At 37.1% G+C, this 19,690-nt stretch overlaps 1 protein-coding gene across 12 annotated transcripts in view; it reads left to right on the top strand.

Moving 5' to 3' along the window:
- The window catches only part of ADK (adenosine kinase), a 549,097-nt gene that overhangs the window by 249,307 nt on the left and 280,100 nt on the right, over positions 1–19,690 (top strand). For all 12 annotated transcript variants that reach the window (XM_086381947.1, XM_086381942.1, XM_086381948.1 and 9 more), the window contains one exon: positions 19,244–19,416. In XM_086381947.1, the coding sequence (XP_086238073.1) occupies positions 19,244–19,416 (173 nt within the window). The remainder of the gene's footprint in view (positions 1–19,243; positions 19,417–19,690) is intronic.

Genomic DNA, 19,690 nt, shown 5'->3' with positions numbered 1-19,690 from the left:
ATTGAATATTTCATTGTAAGTGTAGGTACAGGTGGGATAAAATGTAGGTCTATCAGAAATATATATATGCCTGAAAAACTGTCCTTTGATTCACATCTGCACTTGGGACTATGATATAGTTGTTACCACTAAGACTCACTGGATAGACAGGCTCAAAGCTAAAGTCTCGTATTAGAGTCAGTCAAAAGGGGCTAGAACTGCCTAAGTACTTCAGCAGTATGTTGAGAATGTCAAGAGTACCTTCTTCAAAGACGTATGGCCTCCTCACTAGGAACAGGAAATTTTATCAACATCAACAGTGGCCTCCTTAATGCAGATTTGAAAGCCAGTGAAGAGTTCTTTTGTTTTTTTCAGAGTGCTGCTTATTCTTATTCTGTACAGACTGCTAGTGTTCTTTACTTAAATGAAAGGAACGTGTATTATTGCTTATATCGTGTCTGACTCTTTGTGGTGCCATGGACTGTAGCCTGCCAGGCTCCTCTGTCCATGGCATTTTACAGGCAGAAATACTGGAGTGGGTTGCCATTTTCTACTCTAGAGGATCTTCCTGACCCAGCAGAGATTGAACCCACGTCTCATGTGTGTCTTGCATTGGCTGGCAGATCCTTTATTACTAGTGCCACTTGGGAAGCCCAAGGTATCAAATTGAGAAACAGAAATTGAACATACTGATAGAACACTGGTAGTGTTGTTCTCGTTTAGTTTGCTAAGTTGTGTCCAACTCTTTCATGACCGCATGAACTGTAGCCCTCTAGGCTCCTCTGTCCATGAGATTTCCCAGGCAAGAATACTGGAGTGGGTTGCCATTTCCTTCTCCAGGGGATCTTCCTGATCCAGGGATTGAACCTGCATCTCCTGTGTCTCCTGCATTGGCAGGTGGATTCTTTACCACTGAGCCACCAGGGGAGTCCTTATATGTATGAGCATTACTCTATGAAGCACCATCCTTATCACAACCTTGCATATTTTTTTCGTACTTATTTTTGAGAGTGCCTTGTACATTAAAGATACTGACCTCTCTCTACCCTTTCGGCATGCACACACTTCTTTGCTTCTCTATAATGATTTTAACTTTAAATCAAGTCACAGCTATCAGATTTTTCCTTTATAGTATTTGGTGTTCTTGCCTTAAGGAAATCTGCCTTTGTCTTAAAGTTATTTTGGAAGTCGCTGGATTTTCTAATTTTCTGGTTTTATTTATTTATTTTTTACATGTTTTTGGTTTAAGTGTAAGGGGAAGGAATCACTCCTACCCCCAAAGGCTGTATTCTTATCCTAGATCAGTGTACTGAATAATCCCCTTTTCCCCCAACTCAGTGAAATATCATCTGTAGCCTATACTGTGTTGCCATCGGTACATGAGTCTGAATTGAAACTCTTTTTTATCCCCCACTGATTTCTTTCTGTGTTTGTACCAGTTACAGTTGTGAAATAATACATTTTAAAGGCAGTCTAGGTTTGTCATAGTTTTTCTCCCAAGGAGCAAGCATCTTCTAATTTCATGGCTGCTATTAGGATGGTGTCATCTGTATATCTGAGGTTATTGGTATTTCTCCCAGCAATCATGATTTCAGCTTGTGCTTCATTCAGCCTGGCATTTCACATGATATACTCTGCATATAAGTTAAATAAGCAGGGTGACAATGTACAGCCTTGACATACTCCTTTCCTAATTTGGAACCAGTCTGTTGTTCCATGTCCGGTTCTAACTTTTGCTTTTTGACCTGTATACAGGTTTCTCAGGAAGCAGGTAAGATGGTCTGGTATTCCCGTCTCTTGAAGAATTTTCCACAGTTTGTTGTAATCCACATAGTCAAAAGCTTTAGCATAGTTAGTAAAGCAGAAGTAAAATTTTTTCTGGAATTCCCTTGCTTTTTCTATGATCCAGTGGATGTTGGCAATTTGATCTCTAGTTCCTTGCCTTTTCTTTTCTTTTCTTTTTTTTTTTTTGTTTCCATTTTTATTTTTTTATTACTCATGTACTACTCAAGACATGGCACATTGTAACATGCAAATGTGAAAGCTGAAGAAGTCCCTCAAACCAATTCTCTTGACAAAGGGGATAATTACAACATAAACCAATTATATCCAGCTTGTATTTCTGAAAGTTTTCAGGTCATGTATTGTTGAAGCCTAGCTTGAAGGGTTTTGAGCATAACCTTGCTAGCATTTGAAATGTGCACCATTGTACAGTAGTGTGAACATTCTTTGGCGTTTTCCTTCTTTGGAATTGGAATGAAAATTGAACTTTTCCAGTCATGTCCCCGTGCTAAGTTTTCCAAATTTGCCGGTGTATTGAGTACAGGACTTCAGCAGCATAGTCTCTTAGGATATGAAGTAGCTCAGCTGGAATTTCATCGCCTCCACTGGTTTTGTTTGTAGTAATGCTTCCTAAGGCCCACTTCACTTCATACTCCAGGATATCTCACTCTAGGTGAGTGACTACACCATCATGTTTATCTGGGTTATTAAGACCTTGCTTGTAGAGTTCTCCTGTGTATTCTTGCCACCTCTTATTAATACCTTCTGCTCTGTTACGTCCATACCATTTCTGTCCTTTATTGTGTTTATCTTTGCATGAAATTTTCCCTTGGTTTCTCTTATTTTCTCCTTGAAAATTGAATATCTACTATGTGTCAATTTCTAAGGATGCACTGATGAGCAGAACAAATAAAAATTCTACCTCCATGTACTTTTCAGTGAGTTACAACTCCTTGCAACTCCATGCTCTTTGCATGAAGCGAAGAGCAGACTCATTGGAAAAGACCCAGATGCTGGAAAAGATTAGGGGCAAGATGAGAAGCGGGTGACAGAGGATGAGATGGTTGGATGACATCACTGACTGACTAACTCAAACTCATGTCTATTGTGAGAGAGTGAAGGACAGGGAAGCCTGGTGTGCTGCAGGTTATGGAGTTGCAAGCAGTTGTACTTAGCAACGAAGCAGCCACAACAACCTCCATGTAACTTATTTTAGTGGGAGGAAGACATACAAATAATGTAATGTGTTAGGTGTTGACCTTAAAAACTTTTCTTTAGGAAAAATGTGTTGATTCAGGATCAACAAACTATCGTAACTGGGGATCTGCAACCATGACAAGCCTTATGCAGGTCCCTACAAAGGAAGGAGGGGAGGACTCTTTTATTTATTTGTGTTTTTGCCTGTTCTCAGTCTTCATTGGTGTGCAGGTTTTTTCCTAGTTGCTCTGCGCAGGCTTCTTACTGAGGTGGCTTCTCTTGTTGCTGCAGAGCTCAGGCTCTAGGGCGCTGCAGTCTTCAGTAGTTTCTGCTCCCAGCCTGCAGAACACGGCCCCAGTTGCTGTGGTACATACGTTTAGTTGCTCTGAGACCTGTGGGATCCTCCCGTATCAAGGATCGAACACATGTCTCCATTGGCGGGCAGATTCTTTACCATTCAGCCCCTAGGGAGGACTCTTAAGGAAGTGAAAATAAATTGGGAGTTTTTAGTAAAAGAAGAGCCCATTGGGGGAACTGAGAGGTCAAAATAAGTGACTTTTCATTGACTGAGTGATAACAGTTTCTCATTGGCTGACCTCTTGCCAGGCAAGAAAAGGACCAGTTCCTCCTACTGGTCTCCACACTCTTATTTTAACTGAGATTTCTGTTTATTAAATTTTATAAAAGCAAATAATTAAAAGTAAAGAGAATTGGGAGAGTATTGGGAATGTTGGAACAAAAGGAATGTTTTATAAATAGAGTGTGTGTGGAATTGTTTTGTTTAGATTTGTGTAAAGAATTTTTAGATGAGGGAATCACTGGGAAATCTGGCTCACTGGAAAAGTCCAGTCTAGTAGAGTGTCAGTAGTTGCTAAGGGAGAGCATGCTTGGCATGTTTCAGAATCCTGCAAGGAGTTCATTGTGGTTGCAGCAGGATATGAAGAGTAACAGAAGATGAGGTTAGAGAGGGAATAGGAGGTACAGAAGATTGGCTTGAACCTGTATGGCCTCACAGACTAATATAAGAAGTTTGGCTTCTTACTGAGTGATCCGAAGAGCATTACAGGGTTTTAAGCAAAGGAATGACATTTGCTGATGTACGTTTTAAAAGGAGGCTGTCAAGAAAGGAGGCAAAGACATCAGCAAAGTTTTGCAACAGTTCAGGCAAGAGATTATGGTAACTTGGATGAGTGGTAGCAGTGAAATCAACTAAAAGTTCTTGGGGGGGGGAAAAAAGTAGTTAAAATTTGGAAATAAAATGAGAATAGAAGCAATTAGCTTTTCCAAAGGGCTGGATGCAGGACGTGAATTATACCATCCTAACTAATATCTTTTAGGCTTCCCAGGTGGCTCGGTGGTGTAGAATCCACGTGCCAATGCCGGAGATGCAGGAAATGGCAGCTGACTGCCGTATTCTTGCCTGAAAATCCCATGGAGAGAGGAGCCTGGCTGGCTACAATCCATGGGGTCTCAAGGAGTCGGGCACGACTTACTGACTGAGCATGGACACACAACTGATATCTTTATTGCCTGTCTGTTTATCTATGGTTTAAAAATCCTTTATATGTAATAGTAATATTGATTCTCATTTAAATTCAATAATTTTGCTTTGTTGTTTAAAACACTTCAGTGACATTCTGTTGCACTCTGTATAAAATTTATTGTCTTTATCATAGCCAATAAGGTGTGCATTATCTGGAACCTACATATGTGTCAAAACTTAGCTACTATAAACAATTTTTTCTTCAGTTTCTTGAATATATGCCAACTTCTGTGCCTTAGAAGTTTTGCACTTGCTTCTTTTCCTGTTTGGAAGGGTCCCCATCCCCTACCTCACTTTTTGCCTATTTAGCGTACTTACGTATTTTATGTCTCAACTTGTTCCTTAGGCAGGCCCATTTTAAGGTAAATTATTTCCTTGCTTCTCTCTCCCATGCCTTTCTCCTTCTCAGCCATTTGTTTTGTTCCTTTTTGGCATTTCTTAGAGTTATTTCTCTGTTCAGTGTTTTTGTTTTATTTGCTTTGCATTTGTTTGTTTTCTTTTCTTTTCTTTTCTTTGGTATCTCCCTGAGGTAAGAACTGATTCTAACTTGTTTAACTTTGTGTTTCAGTACTAGTCTGGTGTCTGCCCCATAGACTCATTCAGTAAGTACTTCAGGTTGGATTGACTGATTAATGCACAAATGAACAACCAAAATATTTACTTTATATGCCAGAGTTACCAGCCCTGAACATTACACCTAACTTAGATTTTTATTGGCTTGTTATTTTGCTGCTCTCCTTGTTTAATCAGCCATTGCATATTGCTAATTGTAAGGTAATCATACATAATTCTTTATCACTAGAAGAAAGTTTTTCCTTGAAATTCATTTTGTTATTAAAATTAGGCAAATCCTTATGTTTCAGAAGATAGCTGTAGTCATTTAGTTACACTGCTTGTTACAATGATGTGTGAAAGGAATGTGAATAGTAGCTTTAAAGATGTTTCCTACCCCCACCCCTTTTGCCCCTTGAAGCCCTTATCTTAAAGGAAGAAAAGGATAAAAGAGAACTTTATGGTGTGAGTTCAGGTTTACTACTGTAAGTATATAAGGAAGGCCCCCCTGTTACCATGACAACAAATGGATGAATTTCAAGTGGAAAATTTTCAACGTAGGGAACCGATAAAATTGTAGCATCCCTATTCTCTTAGTATAGAATTGCTCTTTGGCAAGTTGTAAAAAAAATTCTGAAATCCCCTACTAAAATTAATAAAATAGTCCTATAATATTGTTTTAAAGTAATTTATTATGAGTTAAAACTATACCAAAACAGTATACTTTCATGGATCTGTCATACAGAAAGTTAAGCATTTAATTTGACATTAAAAATTACTTTTCTAACCTGTACTGTATCTTTGCTTAAATGGTAAATAGTTTAATATATTGGGAGTTTTTGACAATAGAAAATGACCTGCCACTTTATATATTCCTTTGCCTTAAATGCTTTCTAACTCCAGTGGAGGAAGGCTGTTAAGCTTTAAGTGCTCTGTCATATTGGCAGGCTTTTATAGTCGAAGAGAACCGCAGTGAGCAGTGATGATGGAAAACGATGGCAGGTAGACTTAAAACACCATAAAGCACAGACGATTGTGTGTAATGCCTTGAATTGAATCCTTTTCGAATGAAATGATCAGCCATATGTGCCACCCTTATGGACCCTGTAAGAAGAGGAGAAGAAATGTGCCCTAATGCTAACTGTGCATGAAATTGCAGTGTTTGGAGATATTGACCAGATGTTTCAATCTCAACAAATAGCTTGTTATGTGACTGAGTGAAAATATCTTTGCTGCTTTGATCACACACACCTTGAAAGAAGGGGTAATTTAATCGAGGCTGTCGTAGTTCATCACTGTCAATAAACTTTGACTTGACCTTTGCCTCATGTTTTTGATGTTGCTTCTGATAAGCGTTGATGGGCAGATGTTTACTGCCTTGAGGGATTTTTCTTTCTATAACATGTATGCTAGAAATCGTAAAGGAGGAGGATTTTTCTCAATTCTTCTTTTGCTCTTTGGTTATTATTTGGATTGTTTCTCTGAAGATTTTGTAGAATTTCTGCACGAATACATCTGAGTGACATTTTTACCTTTAAAGACCCTCAGTGGTTTTTCTCCAAAAGTTTATTATTCTCCTCACCTTTCTGTCCCAGTTTTAATTGGCCACAGTTAGCTTCTGTGGTGATTTTTTTTCTTGTTTCATATACTGAATATATATATATTTTTTGTAGTTTGAAGTGATGGATATCTTAGAAAAGCATCATGATTTGCTGACTTTTACGATTGGGAACAGTGAAAGCTAGAGAGATTAAGTTACTTATTCAAGGTTACTCTTTTCAAAGCTGGCTGCATGTCTGAGAACTGATGACACTCTTCCCAGTAAAATTTTCTTTAGTTCACTTTCTTTCTTATATCTAGAGTAGTGATTGAGAGTACACCTTCTAAAATAATCCAGACTGGAACTTGCCACTGACCTATTTTCCTCATCTGTGAAATTGGAATAGTAAGTATCTATATCGTGCTTGGTAGTTCAGATTAGCTGAGATTACATAAGTAGGTAAAGTATTAGCATATTGTCTAACATAAAGTAAGGGCCCACTAATTTAACCCTCAATTATATTTTTGTTTCTAAAAGGAAGCCTTGCGTGCTGCAGTCTATGGGGTTGCAAAGAGTCGGACATGACTGAGCGACTGAACAACATTGTCCGTTAATTATAGTGCTTTTTAGCTGAGGTTTTTTTTTTTGATTGCAGTTTTTTCTTAGGTTGTCAGAGGAAAGTATTTAGACTATATGGGGAAAATTAAACTGATTTTAGACATCATTTTTAAATTATGGTAGAAAATATAGATAAATAAAATGTCCTTTAAACTAGAGCAGCTGTTGCTACTATCTCCATTACTTTGAAGTTTCTTGGCAATTGTAGGAGATGAAAAATTTTCCTTGACTCTCATAGGGTCCCTGGCTAGGTTTGAAAGTCAAACTGACAAAACATACAAATTTATTTAATATAAATTGTATGTGACGTGAGAGCTTTCTTAAGGCAATGAAGATCCAAGCAAACAGTTTGACCTGTGTAGGTAGCTTTAATGAAGAAAGGGAAATCTTGCAGAAATACAATAGGTCAGAGAGTGTGAGCAAGTGTTAACTTGAGGAAATGTAGCAAGGTCTTTTTATTAGGAGTCTTCTCAGTGTCCCTTTGTCTTTGGAGATAAAGGTGCTCTTTTCCTTCAGATACAGGGAGGGCGCTTCACACATGAAGGTTGTATGACCTGTTTCAGGAGAGGAAAGGGATGGTAAGAGTGATCATTTTCCTGCTTCTGCCTTTTTTTTCAAATTCCTTTAGCCACTATGCCATAACTTGGAGTAGTGTGTCTTAAACCCCCTCAGTGTATTGGCTACATATATTTACAACATCATTTCACTTTGTAAGGGAATATAACAAGTTCAGGTAATGTCATGGAAATGTTATATTGAATTCTCTTTCTGAAGACTTTTTCTGTAAGATTTTTTTTTTTAACAAATCAAATTTCTCCTTGTAAGACATCTCTATTTTGACTTAAAAGTAAGACTTAATTGTGCATGGCAAGAAAATAAAAGAAAGGTAGGCCTAATTTTTAAAATCTTGGGAGAACATAGAAATAGAGTATAAATTATCTGTTTGGTAGAAATCTTATTTCCCAAAGACCTTTGTTGAATAAAAACCTGAATCCTGTTACAGCACTGTATTCAGGTCCTGTGTTATCTTTTTATCATCTGATTTTAGAGTCTTTTGGAAATAAATCTGGGCTACTTATTTTTGATAAGTGAAGAAATTGAGTAACAATTTTCAAATAATATAAATTGTTTAAAAATGTTTTTGAAAATTTAGATGAATAGTTTTGGATCAGTGGTTTTCTTGGTTCATTTGTTGCTGTCCTATAGCCTTCTTACCCTTATGTTTGAAAAGAAAAAGGCATCTACCTTAGCTATATCTGTGTTCTCCCTACACCATTCCTCTTCCCCCTCCGTCCTCTCTGGTGTGGGTGGTCTAATCCCTTTTAAGAATCTAATGAAATTTGTGAATCCTATCTTCTGAAAAATGTATCAGAATTTCCTTATATTTCAGAGAGTTCATGGATTCCCTGCTTTCTCTCATGTATACCTTGACCTGATTGAAGCCCATGGACCTCAGATAGGCCACAAATTTCATTAGAAAATAAAATTCAAACTCCTTTCTAATAATCTCAGTATTTAACAATTCACCTTAGAAATAATAGTCTTATTGATACCCATATAATAATTACAATAGTAGTGATTAAAAGAATAGTTAAAATTTTATTCTGTGCCAAAGTTATACTCCATCTTCTGTTAAACCTTTAACCCATACTAATGGTTTATTATTAATGATATCTCCAAATGGACTTATCCAGTTTACATTTATTGTGTGCTTTAGAAAATAGTGTATCTTTAGAATACAATTTTAAAGAGTAGATTATAAGCATTTTGATTCTAAGACCTTTGCTGATTTATCTTCATTTACTGCATTTACACAAAATTCCTTTTAGGAATACTGAATTTATTTTTAGTTCTTTAATTTCAGTAGTCTCTGTTTTGCTTCTGAGCCTGTTTGTCATTCTTCTGCTGCTGAAAATTAACTATCCGACCCATACCCACATGTCCCTTATTTCCTACAAATTTCCGTTTGGATTCAAGTTCTTAAATTACCCTTAGGATATCTTCTTTGGTCACTCCACAAAGCCTAACATACATGCTACTCCTATGTGCTGCAGTCACGTTCTTATTCTCTCTTGCTCACTCGCTCACTCGCTGTCACACTTTATATATATAAAAATGGATAGGATCGGAAGAGTAGATTCCAGGCTGGTTAATACTCGGGGATCGGAAAACGAAAACAAGTCTACTAAAAAGAGAATTGTTTCTTTATCTATTATTTACTACAGTAATGTTCAGCAGGTGTTCATTGATCAGAAATAGTTGTCAAATGAGCTAAATGAAGTTACACTAAAATTTATTTTTATTATATCTCAGTGTACTGTTATTGTCCTCACTAGTACTCTTCAATAGGTACTGCTTTAGGCACTTTACTTTCATTATCTTATTAAATTCTCATAATAATTCTACAAGAAATATAATTTTTCATAAAGTATATAATTTATCATCACGTGACTAAATGAACTTACGTAGGTCTGAGTCTAAAGTTTGCTTGTTTGTTTGATTTTTCTAGTAGGCCAAAGTTTCCCAAAATCTCTTCAGAGAAATAGATGTTAACACATATTTAACAACAGAAATTGGAGAAGGCAATGGCACCCCACTCCAGTACTCTTGCCTGGAAAATCCTATGGACAGAGGAGCCTGGTAGGCTGCAGTCCATGGGGTCACTAAGAGTTGGATATGACTGAGTGACTTCACTTTCACTTTTCACTTTCATGCGTTGGAGAAGGAAATGGCAATCCACTCCAATATTCTTGCCTGGAGAATCCCAGGGACGGGGGAGCCTGGTGGGCTGCCGTCTATGGGGTCACACAGAGTCGGACAGGACTGAAGTGACTTAGCAGCAACAACAGAAATAACTAAAAACCTATTTGGGGGATAATAGTAGGATTATTGGGAATCAGTTTTTACTAATGGGTTATATACCAGTAGGTGCAAATGAAGCAGCTTTGGCAGGACAGGAGAATAGTATTAGTCATTGAAGAAGAATGGATTCTTGATAATATTTATGAAAATTTTGTTTCACCCTGACTCACTTGGTAGCATAGCAGTCATCTCAGAGAATCAATCCTTTAAGCTTTGTGATATATGCAGTTTTCCTAACCAACTACCTCAATTTGATTTCCTCATCACCCTTTGCAATCTGCTTTGTTGCTGTTATTTCCCAGTTTTGATGTTTAATTTCTAATAGTTGTGCTTTATGGTTTTCTTGAAATGCCTCATTGGGTTTTCTCTTACAAAATTTTTTATCTTTAGGCTTATCTTGCAAGTATTTTAGTATCTAGGTGTTGTTCTTCATCGTTCTTCATGGATTGAATTAAAGTAGCATTATTTTAGAAGTGACTGGTTCTTGAGCATCACTGTCGTTTATATTGTCCTAAATATTACATTTAGGTGACAAAGAGAAAATTCATCTGATAGGTGAAGTTAATAGAAATCTTTGCATGTCTTGTTTAAGTCTCTTGATGTGAAGCTTAATATGTCATTTATTCAGCTCCTATTTAAATCCAGTTGTAAATTTCCTCCTCCTGATTTCTTACCTGATGAGATATCATCTCTTATCCTCTCATTTTTGCTAAAAATCCCTCCTGTGCACCCTCTACCTATAGAATGTTGCCTAAACTTCTTAAAGTGGCATTTAATGATCTCACCTAGATATTTGCTCTCATCAGTCTCTTTCCTCACATACTTGTTGTTGTTCAGTTGCTCGCTCATGTCCAGCTCTTTGTGACTAACCCCATGGACTGCAGCACTCCAGGCTTCCCTGTCCTTCACCATCTCCCGGAGCTTACTCAGACTCATGTCCATTGAAGCAGTGATGCCATCCAACCATCTCGTCCTCTGTTGTCTCCTTCTCCTCCTGCCTTCGATCTTTTCCAGCATCAAGGTCTTTTCCAATGAGTCGGCTCTTCGTATCAGGTAGCCAAAGTATTGGAGCTTCAGCTTCAGCATCAGTCTTTCCAATGATATTCAACACTGATTTCCTTTAGGATTGACTGGTTTGATCTTCTTGCTGTCCAAGGGACTCTCAAGAGTCTTCTCCAACAACACAGTTCAAAATCATCAATTCTTTGGCACTCAGCCTTCTTTATGGTCCAACTCTCACATCCGTAACTGACTACTGGAAAAATCATAGCTTTGAGCAGACGGACCTTTGTTGGCAAAATAATGTCTCTACTTTTTAATATGCTTTTTAATAGCTTTTCTTCCAAGGAGCCAAGTGTCTTAATTTCATGATTGCAGTCACCATCTGCAGTGATTTGGGAGCCTAAGAAAATAAAGGCTGTCACTGTTTGCATTGTTTCCCCATCTATTTGCCATGAAGTGATGGCACCAGAGGCCATGATCTGAATGTTGAGCTTTAAGCCAACTTTTTCACTCTCCCCTTTCACCTTCATCAAGAAGCTCTTTAGTTCCTCTTCTCTTTCTGCCATAAGGGTGGTGTCATCTCCGTATCTGATATGCAGATGACATAACCTCAGATATGCAGATAACACCATCCTCACACATAATGCTCTGTAATTATATTTCTAATTGACAAATGTTTATTTTCCTTTATTTCTTTCTCATTATTTTTATTAACACCATTCTTATTTCTCAAACTGTGTGCAAGGTCTCATCTGTGTGGACACAGTTTGGTTCCACAGTATATTTTAAATTTTCTAGGGAAACAGTGATATCTATTAGACATAGTACAAACCACTTGCTTCAGATACTTCCATTTTAAAATTGGATTGCAATCTTTCTTTTGGTGGTGTCATAAACTTTGTAAAATTGGGTTTCTGTGATTGGGGAAAAAAAAAAAGCACTGCTCAAAAATCACTGTGAGACAGGAAATGAGTGTGGTGGTGACCAGTCTGATTCCAAGGTTTGAGAATTTTGTAGTGCTCAACAGGGACTGAATTGTTATGAAATAAATACTATGTTGTTTAGAACTAACTACTTAATAAATAAAACTTCTTTTTCCTAACACAGTAAAGGAGGCATGTGCTCTATGCTTCTGTTTTCTTTCCAGTTTATAGCTATTTTTGAAAATTATACCTATCCTTCAGACTAGTTGATCATGTCACCACTCATCCCTGGGAGGCTCTTCTGATCCTCTCAGCTGCAATTAATCTTTCTCCTGGGTGTTTCCTGGTAACATGGTATCTTTACTATTGCTTTCAAAATTGTATTCAACTAATTCATGTGTTTATTTAAAGTTAACAGTGATGACTTTCTGGTTCTCCTGTTAGGTGTAGTTACTTACAGTATAGTAAGAGCTATTTCATATCATTTCCAGAACTAAAGTGCATGTTTTTTAAGCCTATTTCTAATTCTTAAAGCATCCTTATAAGATCACAGGTTATATTATCCACATTTTGTATGTGAAGACATTGGAATTTAAATCACTGTTAATTTCTGTCACACTGCCTACCTCCTAACCTTTGACTGTTCTAGTTACTTCTCCTTTTCCTATTGATAGAACCAGCTTTTTGATATATCCTTAAAAATTCTATTGAGTTTTTTGTTTGTTTTTATTTATTTGTTCATGGCTGTGCTGGGTCTTCAGGGCTGCCCACACGCTTTCTCTGATTGCAGAGAGTGGGGCGCTCTTCAGTTGCCGTGTGCGGGCTTCTCACTGCCATGTCTCCTCTTGTTGGGGTGTATGGCTCTAGGGCAAGCAAGCTTCAGTACTTGTGGCAGGCAGCGTCGTTAGTTGCTGCACATGGGTTTAGTTGCCCTGCAACGTGTGAAATCTTTCAGGACCAGGGATTGAACCCCTGTCCCTTGCACTGGCAGGGAGATTCTTAACCATTGGACCGCCAGGGAAATCCTCATATTGAGATTTTGATTAGGATTTGCAATGGCTCTCTGAATCTGTTAATGGAGAATTGTTTTTTTAACAAGTATTGAGTTTTGGGGAATTCCATGGCAGTCCAGTGGTAAGACTCAACACTGCTGAGTGACCAGATTCAGTCTATTGGTTAGGAAACTAAGGCCCCACAAACCACACAGCATGGCCAAAAATGTGTGTGTGTGTGTGTATACATATTTTTTCCTAATCCATACACATATTATATAGCACTCTATTTATATAGGTATTTTTCCCCTTTAGCAAACATATATAGTGTTCTCTGTATAGATTTTGCACGTTTTCTTAAATTTATCCCAGTATGTTTCATTTTTTTATATTATTGTAGATTACATTGTTTTCTTAATTTTAAATTTCAGCTGTTCCTTGGTAGTATATAGAATCACATTAGATTTTTTTTTTTTTATAATGATCTTGACTCCCAAGTCAGGCTTCTCCAAGCCAGGCTTCAACAGTATGTGAACCGTGAACTTCCACATATTCAACCTGGATTTAGAAATGGCAGAGAAATCAGAGATCAAATTGCAAATATCCACTGGATCATTGAAAAAGTAAGAGTTCCAGAAAGACATCTACTTCTGCTTTATTGACTACACCAAATCCTTTGACTGTGTGGATCACAACAAACTGTAGAAAATTCTTAAAGAGATGGGAATACTAGACCACCTGACCTGCCTCTTGAGAGGTAGGCCAAGAAGCAACAGTTAGAACTGGACGTGGAACAACAGACTGGTTCCAGATCGGGAAAGGAGTATGTCAAGGCTGTATATTGTCACCCTGCTTATTTAACTTATAGGCAGAATACTTAATGAGAATGCTGGGCTGGATGAAACACAAGCTGGAATCAAGATTGCCAGGAGAAATATCAATAACCTCAGATATGCACATGACACCACCCTTATGACAGAAAGTGAAAAAGAACTAAAAAGCCTTTTGATGAAAGTGAAAGAGGAGAGTGAAAAAGTTGGCTTAAAAATCAAGATTGAAAAAATGAAGATCATGTCATCGGGTCCTGTCACTTCATAGCAAATAGATGGGGAAACTGGAAACAGTGAGAAATTTTATTTTCTTGATTTCCAAAATCACTGCAGATGGTGACTGCAGCCATGAAATTGAGAGACCCTTGCTCCTTGGAAGAAAAACTATGACCAATCTAGACAGCATATTAAAAAGCAGAGACGTTACTTTGCCAACAAAGGGTCCATCTAGTCAAAGCTATGGTTTTTCCAGTAGTCACGTATGGATGTGAGAGTTGGACTATAAAGAAAGCTGAGTGCCGAAAATTGATGCTTTTGAACTGTGGTGTTGGAGAAGACTCTTGAGAGTCCCTTGGACATCAAGGAGATCAAACCAGTCAATCCTAAAGGAAATCAGTCCTAAATATTCACTGGAAGGACTGATGCTGAAGCTGAAACTCCAATACTTTGGTCACATGATGTGAAGAACTGACATTTGAAAAGACCCTGATCCTGGGAAAGATTGAAGGTGGGAGGAAAAGGGGACAACAGAGGATGAAATGGTTGGATTCCATCACCAATTCAATGGGCATGAGTTTGAGTAAGCTCTGGGAGTTGGTGATGGACAGGGAAGCCTGGCGTGCTGCAGTCCATGGTGTTGCAAGGAGTCGTACACGACTGAATGACTGGACTGAACTGACTCCTGAGACCTTGATAAAGTCACTTTTTAATCCTAAAGCATTTATATGACATTCTTTGTGATCTCAGATATTCCTTAAACATGCACAGATTGGTCCCCAGCCAAAGTCTCAGTAATTACTCTACATGGATTTCAGCTCATTCCTCTTTGAAACTCTTTTGCAAAATTTCTAGTCTCTTGACTCTCCTTGAGCCTCTGTCTGCTCATTTCAGTGAGAATGCCAGGTTGTGTTTGTCTTCTTCCTCCCTGCACCATAGTCTGTAAATTGCTTACTGGCAGAGAGACTGCATGATGTCAGGGCTTGCCTTGAGTCTTTTCTATCAAAGATTGCAGTGCAGCTCTTCCTGTTGGCCACTGTTTTAAAATTGTATAGTTTTCCCCTTTTGATTTTCTTTTTAGTTAATTATAGTACAAGGGTAATTCTGAACCGTGCTTCTCCCTCAGAGCTAGGTTGGAAATTAAAGATATGTGTTTAATGATGTACTGTACTTACAGGAACAAAAAATGGGGGCAGTTTATTTTGCCCTTAAAAAAGCAGTAATGATTGAATCAAGTTATGACTGAAGGTTGAATCTCTTGTAGAAACACTGAGAATGTAATGATTTTGACTTTGTTTTAGGGACTGTTATTTTCATCATTTTATTCTCTAGTATACATGTATTAAATGTTTAAGAATTGATTTTTTAATCTTTTCCAACTTACTTGATTATAACATCTTGACTTATTCAGGTAGTTTACTAAATACTTTCTAGCAGTGAGCATGGCTTCTGTTTCTTTTATGTGTCTACTTTGGCTTACTAAACTCTCATTTTAGATTGGCTAACTTCTAAGTGGAAATAACTGATCCAAGAGTAAAGTTCTTTTCTTTGTCAGTATGCTGATATCAGATATTACCAGAATATTAGCCAGTTGCTTATGATGAAATATTCAATAGTGGAATTATAACATAACCTGCTGAATAGTTCTATTATTTGTTCATTCTTTTTGTTTTGAAGGTTAAAGTAATATTGATTTGAAATGGAAACATTTCAATTTATTTAAATTCTGATTAGGGAAGAATTATAAATCAGATTTAACCTCCATAGTGAAGTGATATAGCCCCTTTTTTCAGACTAGTTTTTAACATATGAAATTTGCTTATAATTGTGATTACTATCATTGATGTTTTAATGACATTTTAAGTTATTTAAATGATCAGAGTAAAATTTGCTATTGACTTTCCCTTTTTTATCTCACTACCTAAAGCAAACATGGTTGATCATTCATTCATGCTTCTACATGAGTAAAAGTAAATTATTAAAAAAACCCCACAGGTATTTTCTGTTGTTAAATTTATAATTTACCTAAGAGTGGTTTAAAATCTATTAGGTATGGCTATTGATGCATTTTAAGATATTAAAATGCTTCATGAGGTTGACGTATTTTAATAAATTGATATCATCAAAGTTTGAATAAGTTAATTTTAAATTATTATTTTTAAATTTAATGACTGATTTAGTCATAATATCTTTGTCCCTTCCTTTAAGTTCAAAAATTTTCTAACTTACAGAAAAATATTTGTTGTTCAGTCACTAAGTCATATTAAGCTCTTTGCAACCTCATGGACTGTTGCATCCCAGGCTCCCCTGTTCTTCACCGTCTCCCAGAGTTTTCTCAAATTCATGTCCATTGAGTCAGTGATGCTATGTAACCATCTCATCCTCTGCTGCGCCCTTCTCCTTTTGCCTTCAGTCTTTCCCAGCATCAGGGTCTTTTCCAATAAGTCAACTCTTCACATCAGGTGGCCAAAGTATCAACTTTCAGCTTCAGCATCAGCATCAGTCTTTCCAATGAATATTCAGCATTGATTTCCTTTAGGATTGACTGGTTTGATCTCCTTGCAGTCCACAGGCCTCTCAAGAGTCTTTTCCAGCAGGACAGTTTGAAAGCACCGAATCTTTGGCACTCAGCCTTCTTCATAGTCCAGCTCTCACACGCGCACATGACTCCTCAAAAAACCATAGCTTTGACAGTTCGGACCTTTGTTAACAAAGTGATGTCTCTGTTTTTTAATATGCTGTCTTGGTTTTTCACAAAAAAGTATAAAGAGAAGTAAAAGGAATTTCTTTGTACCTATTATATAGATATAACAACTTTTAGCATTTTAGCTTTCACTTTCTCTTTTTTTACATAAATATATATATTTTTTCTGAGCCATTATTTATTCTCTACTTCAGAAATTTAGAATTTATACAATACTGTTTTCTGATATATTATACATATTCCAATTTCAGTGATTATTCTAATAATTTTATAGCTGTTTGATTTTATTTTCAATCCAGCGTCCAGTAAGGATTACACATTGCGTTTAAATATTTGTTGTATTTCAAATACTTTTGCTTGTCTTTTTTTTTTTTATTTTTATATTCCATTGATTGAATTTATTATATTTTATTAAACCAGCCTTCTGTGGAGGGACATTTTTTCCCCAGTAATTTTTCATAACAAATAATGTCTCAAAGAATACTTAGGCATATGTTGTTTTGTATTTGTGGACATGTATCCTCATGGCATCTTGTCCCATCACTTCATGGGAAATAGATGGGGAAACAGTGGCAGACTTTATTTTTTGGGGCTCCAAAATCACTGCAGATGGTGACTGCAGCCATGAAATTAAAAGACGCTTACTCCTTGGAAGGAAAGTCATGACCAACCTAGACAGCACATTCAAAAGCAGAGACATTACTTTGCCAACAAAGATCCGTCTGGTCAAGGCTATGGTTTTTCCAGTGGTCATGTATGGATGTGAGAGTTGGACTGTGAAGAAAGCTGAGCGCCGAAGAATTGATGCTTTTGAACTGTGGTGTTGGAGAAGACTCTTGAGAGTCCCTTGGACTGCAAGGAGATCCAACCAGTCCATTCTGAAGGAGATCAGCCCTGGGATTTCTTTGGAAGGAATGATGCTAAAGCTGAAACTCCAGTACTTTGGCCACCTCATGCAAAGAGCTGACTCATTGGAAAAGACTCTGATGCTGGGAGGGATGGTGGGCTGGAGGAGAAGGGGACGACAGAGGATGAGATGGCTGGATGGCATCACCGACTTGATGGACATGAGTCTGAGTGAACTCCAGGAGTTGGTGATGGACAGGGAGGCCTGGTGTGCTGCAATTCATGGGGTTGCAAAGAGTCGGACACGACTGAGTGACTGAACTGAACTGAACTGATCTTCAGGATAAATCCCTATATGTAGAATTAGACTGCTAAATCATTAGACAGTTAGTGTATCTTTATCTTACAGATTTCTCTTCTTTATCTTTTTTTACTTTCCTCATCCGTTTTACACTAAATATATTGATACATGCATTTCTTTTCTCCTCCAAATATTTGGGAATATGGTATGATTTTGACATCTTGACTTTGTGTATTGAGTAGTTAGCTAAGAAGTTGTAGAAACAAAATAAATGTTTACAGTAACAAAATGACTGTTGTAACTAATACAAGTGTTAAACACCTCAGGAGTTGTAGCCTAATTGGAAAAGATAACAAGTCAAGAGAAAGTATTCATTTTAAAAGACATTGTCATTAATTTATAGCAAATAAAGTTTATGAGACTAATGAATTAGAATTTGTAATACTCTTTAGTTCTGAATAAGTAAGTTGTCTTTAAAGCAACTTACTAGACCTGAACATAGTTTCGCATTTATATTTGTGTATATATATATATGTATACACACACATATATGAATTACATATATAACAGAGACACCAACAGCTATACATCATATACTGTATGCTGTGTACCTTGTCCAACAATACATATACATTAAATTACTTAGTTTAATCTCCAGCAACCTTATGAGATATAATTATTTGCCACTTATAGATGAGGACAGTGAAGCATAGAAATATTAAGTGATATGCTATTACTTATTCAGCTAATTTGGAGAAGGCAATGGCAACCCACTCCAGTACTTTTGCCTGGAAAATCCCATAGAAGGAGGAGCCTGGTAGGCTTCAGCCCATGGGGTCGGGAAGAGTCAGACACGACTGAGCGACTTCACTTTCACTTTTCACTTTCATGCATTGGAGAAGGAAATGACAGCCCACTCCAGTGTTCTTGCCTGGAGAATCCCAGGGACGGCAGAGCCTGGTGGGCTAATTAGTGGCAAAGGCAAGATTTGAACCCACATGGTATTCATTATAGATTCTGGACTTTAATGACAATGCTTCATTACTTATATTGGACTTGGTATTATTTTTCTGTATTAAGACTAATTAGTAACCTAACATTCTATATGACTTTGATTCTGAGTTCTTAATCAATTGCTCTGCTCTGTTTCTTTCCTTGAAAGAAGTATATTAAGATTTTCTCTAGTTGTTATATCAAATTTGTTATCATAAGTGGTGATACAAGAATAGAATTCTGTTCATAACAGCAACAGCTGCTCACAAAGAAACCATTTTATGCCACCACCCATGGCAGAATACTGAACTATGTGTTCCATTTTTCTGACCCATTAAAATTATTTATGTTTCCATTTTTCAGTGGATGATTCAGCAGCCACACAAAGCAGCAACATTTTTTGGATGCATTGGGATAGATAAATTTGGGGAGATCCTGAAGAAAAAAGCTGCTGAAGCCCACGTGGATGCTCATTACTATGAACAGAATGAGCAGCCAACAGGAACTTGTGCTGCATGCATCACCGGTGGCAACAGGTCAGTGTTCTCTGAAGGCGAGCTCTGTACCAATTGACTGTTTAACCGCCGGTAAAATCTGAGTTCAAATCTGAGTTTGGAATTTAGACTTCGTGTTTATAATGGTTTTAATACTTAATAAACCCTTCTTCCTTATATCACTTTTCCTTAAGTTTTTTTTTTTTCCTTTCTTGAACCTGCTATTGTCTCCATGAAATATAATGAAATGGAAATTTGGAGATCATGTGTTCTTGCCTGTGCTTTTTATGTGTGTGTGTGTTAGTTGCTCAGTTGT

The sequence above is a fragment of the Bos grunniens genome, chromosome 28 (assembly GCF_055505025.1).
Source record: "Bos grunniens cultivar Pamir isolate PY7600 chromosome 28, Bosgru_T2T1.0, whole genome shotgun sequence".
Taxonomy (NCBI): domain Eukaryota; kingdom Metazoa; phylum Chordata; class Mammalia; order Artiodactyla; family Bovidae; genus Bos; species Bos grunniens.
The sequence above is the reverse complement of the archived record's forward strand: the minus strand, read 5'-3'. Positions and strand labels throughout refer to the sequence as shown.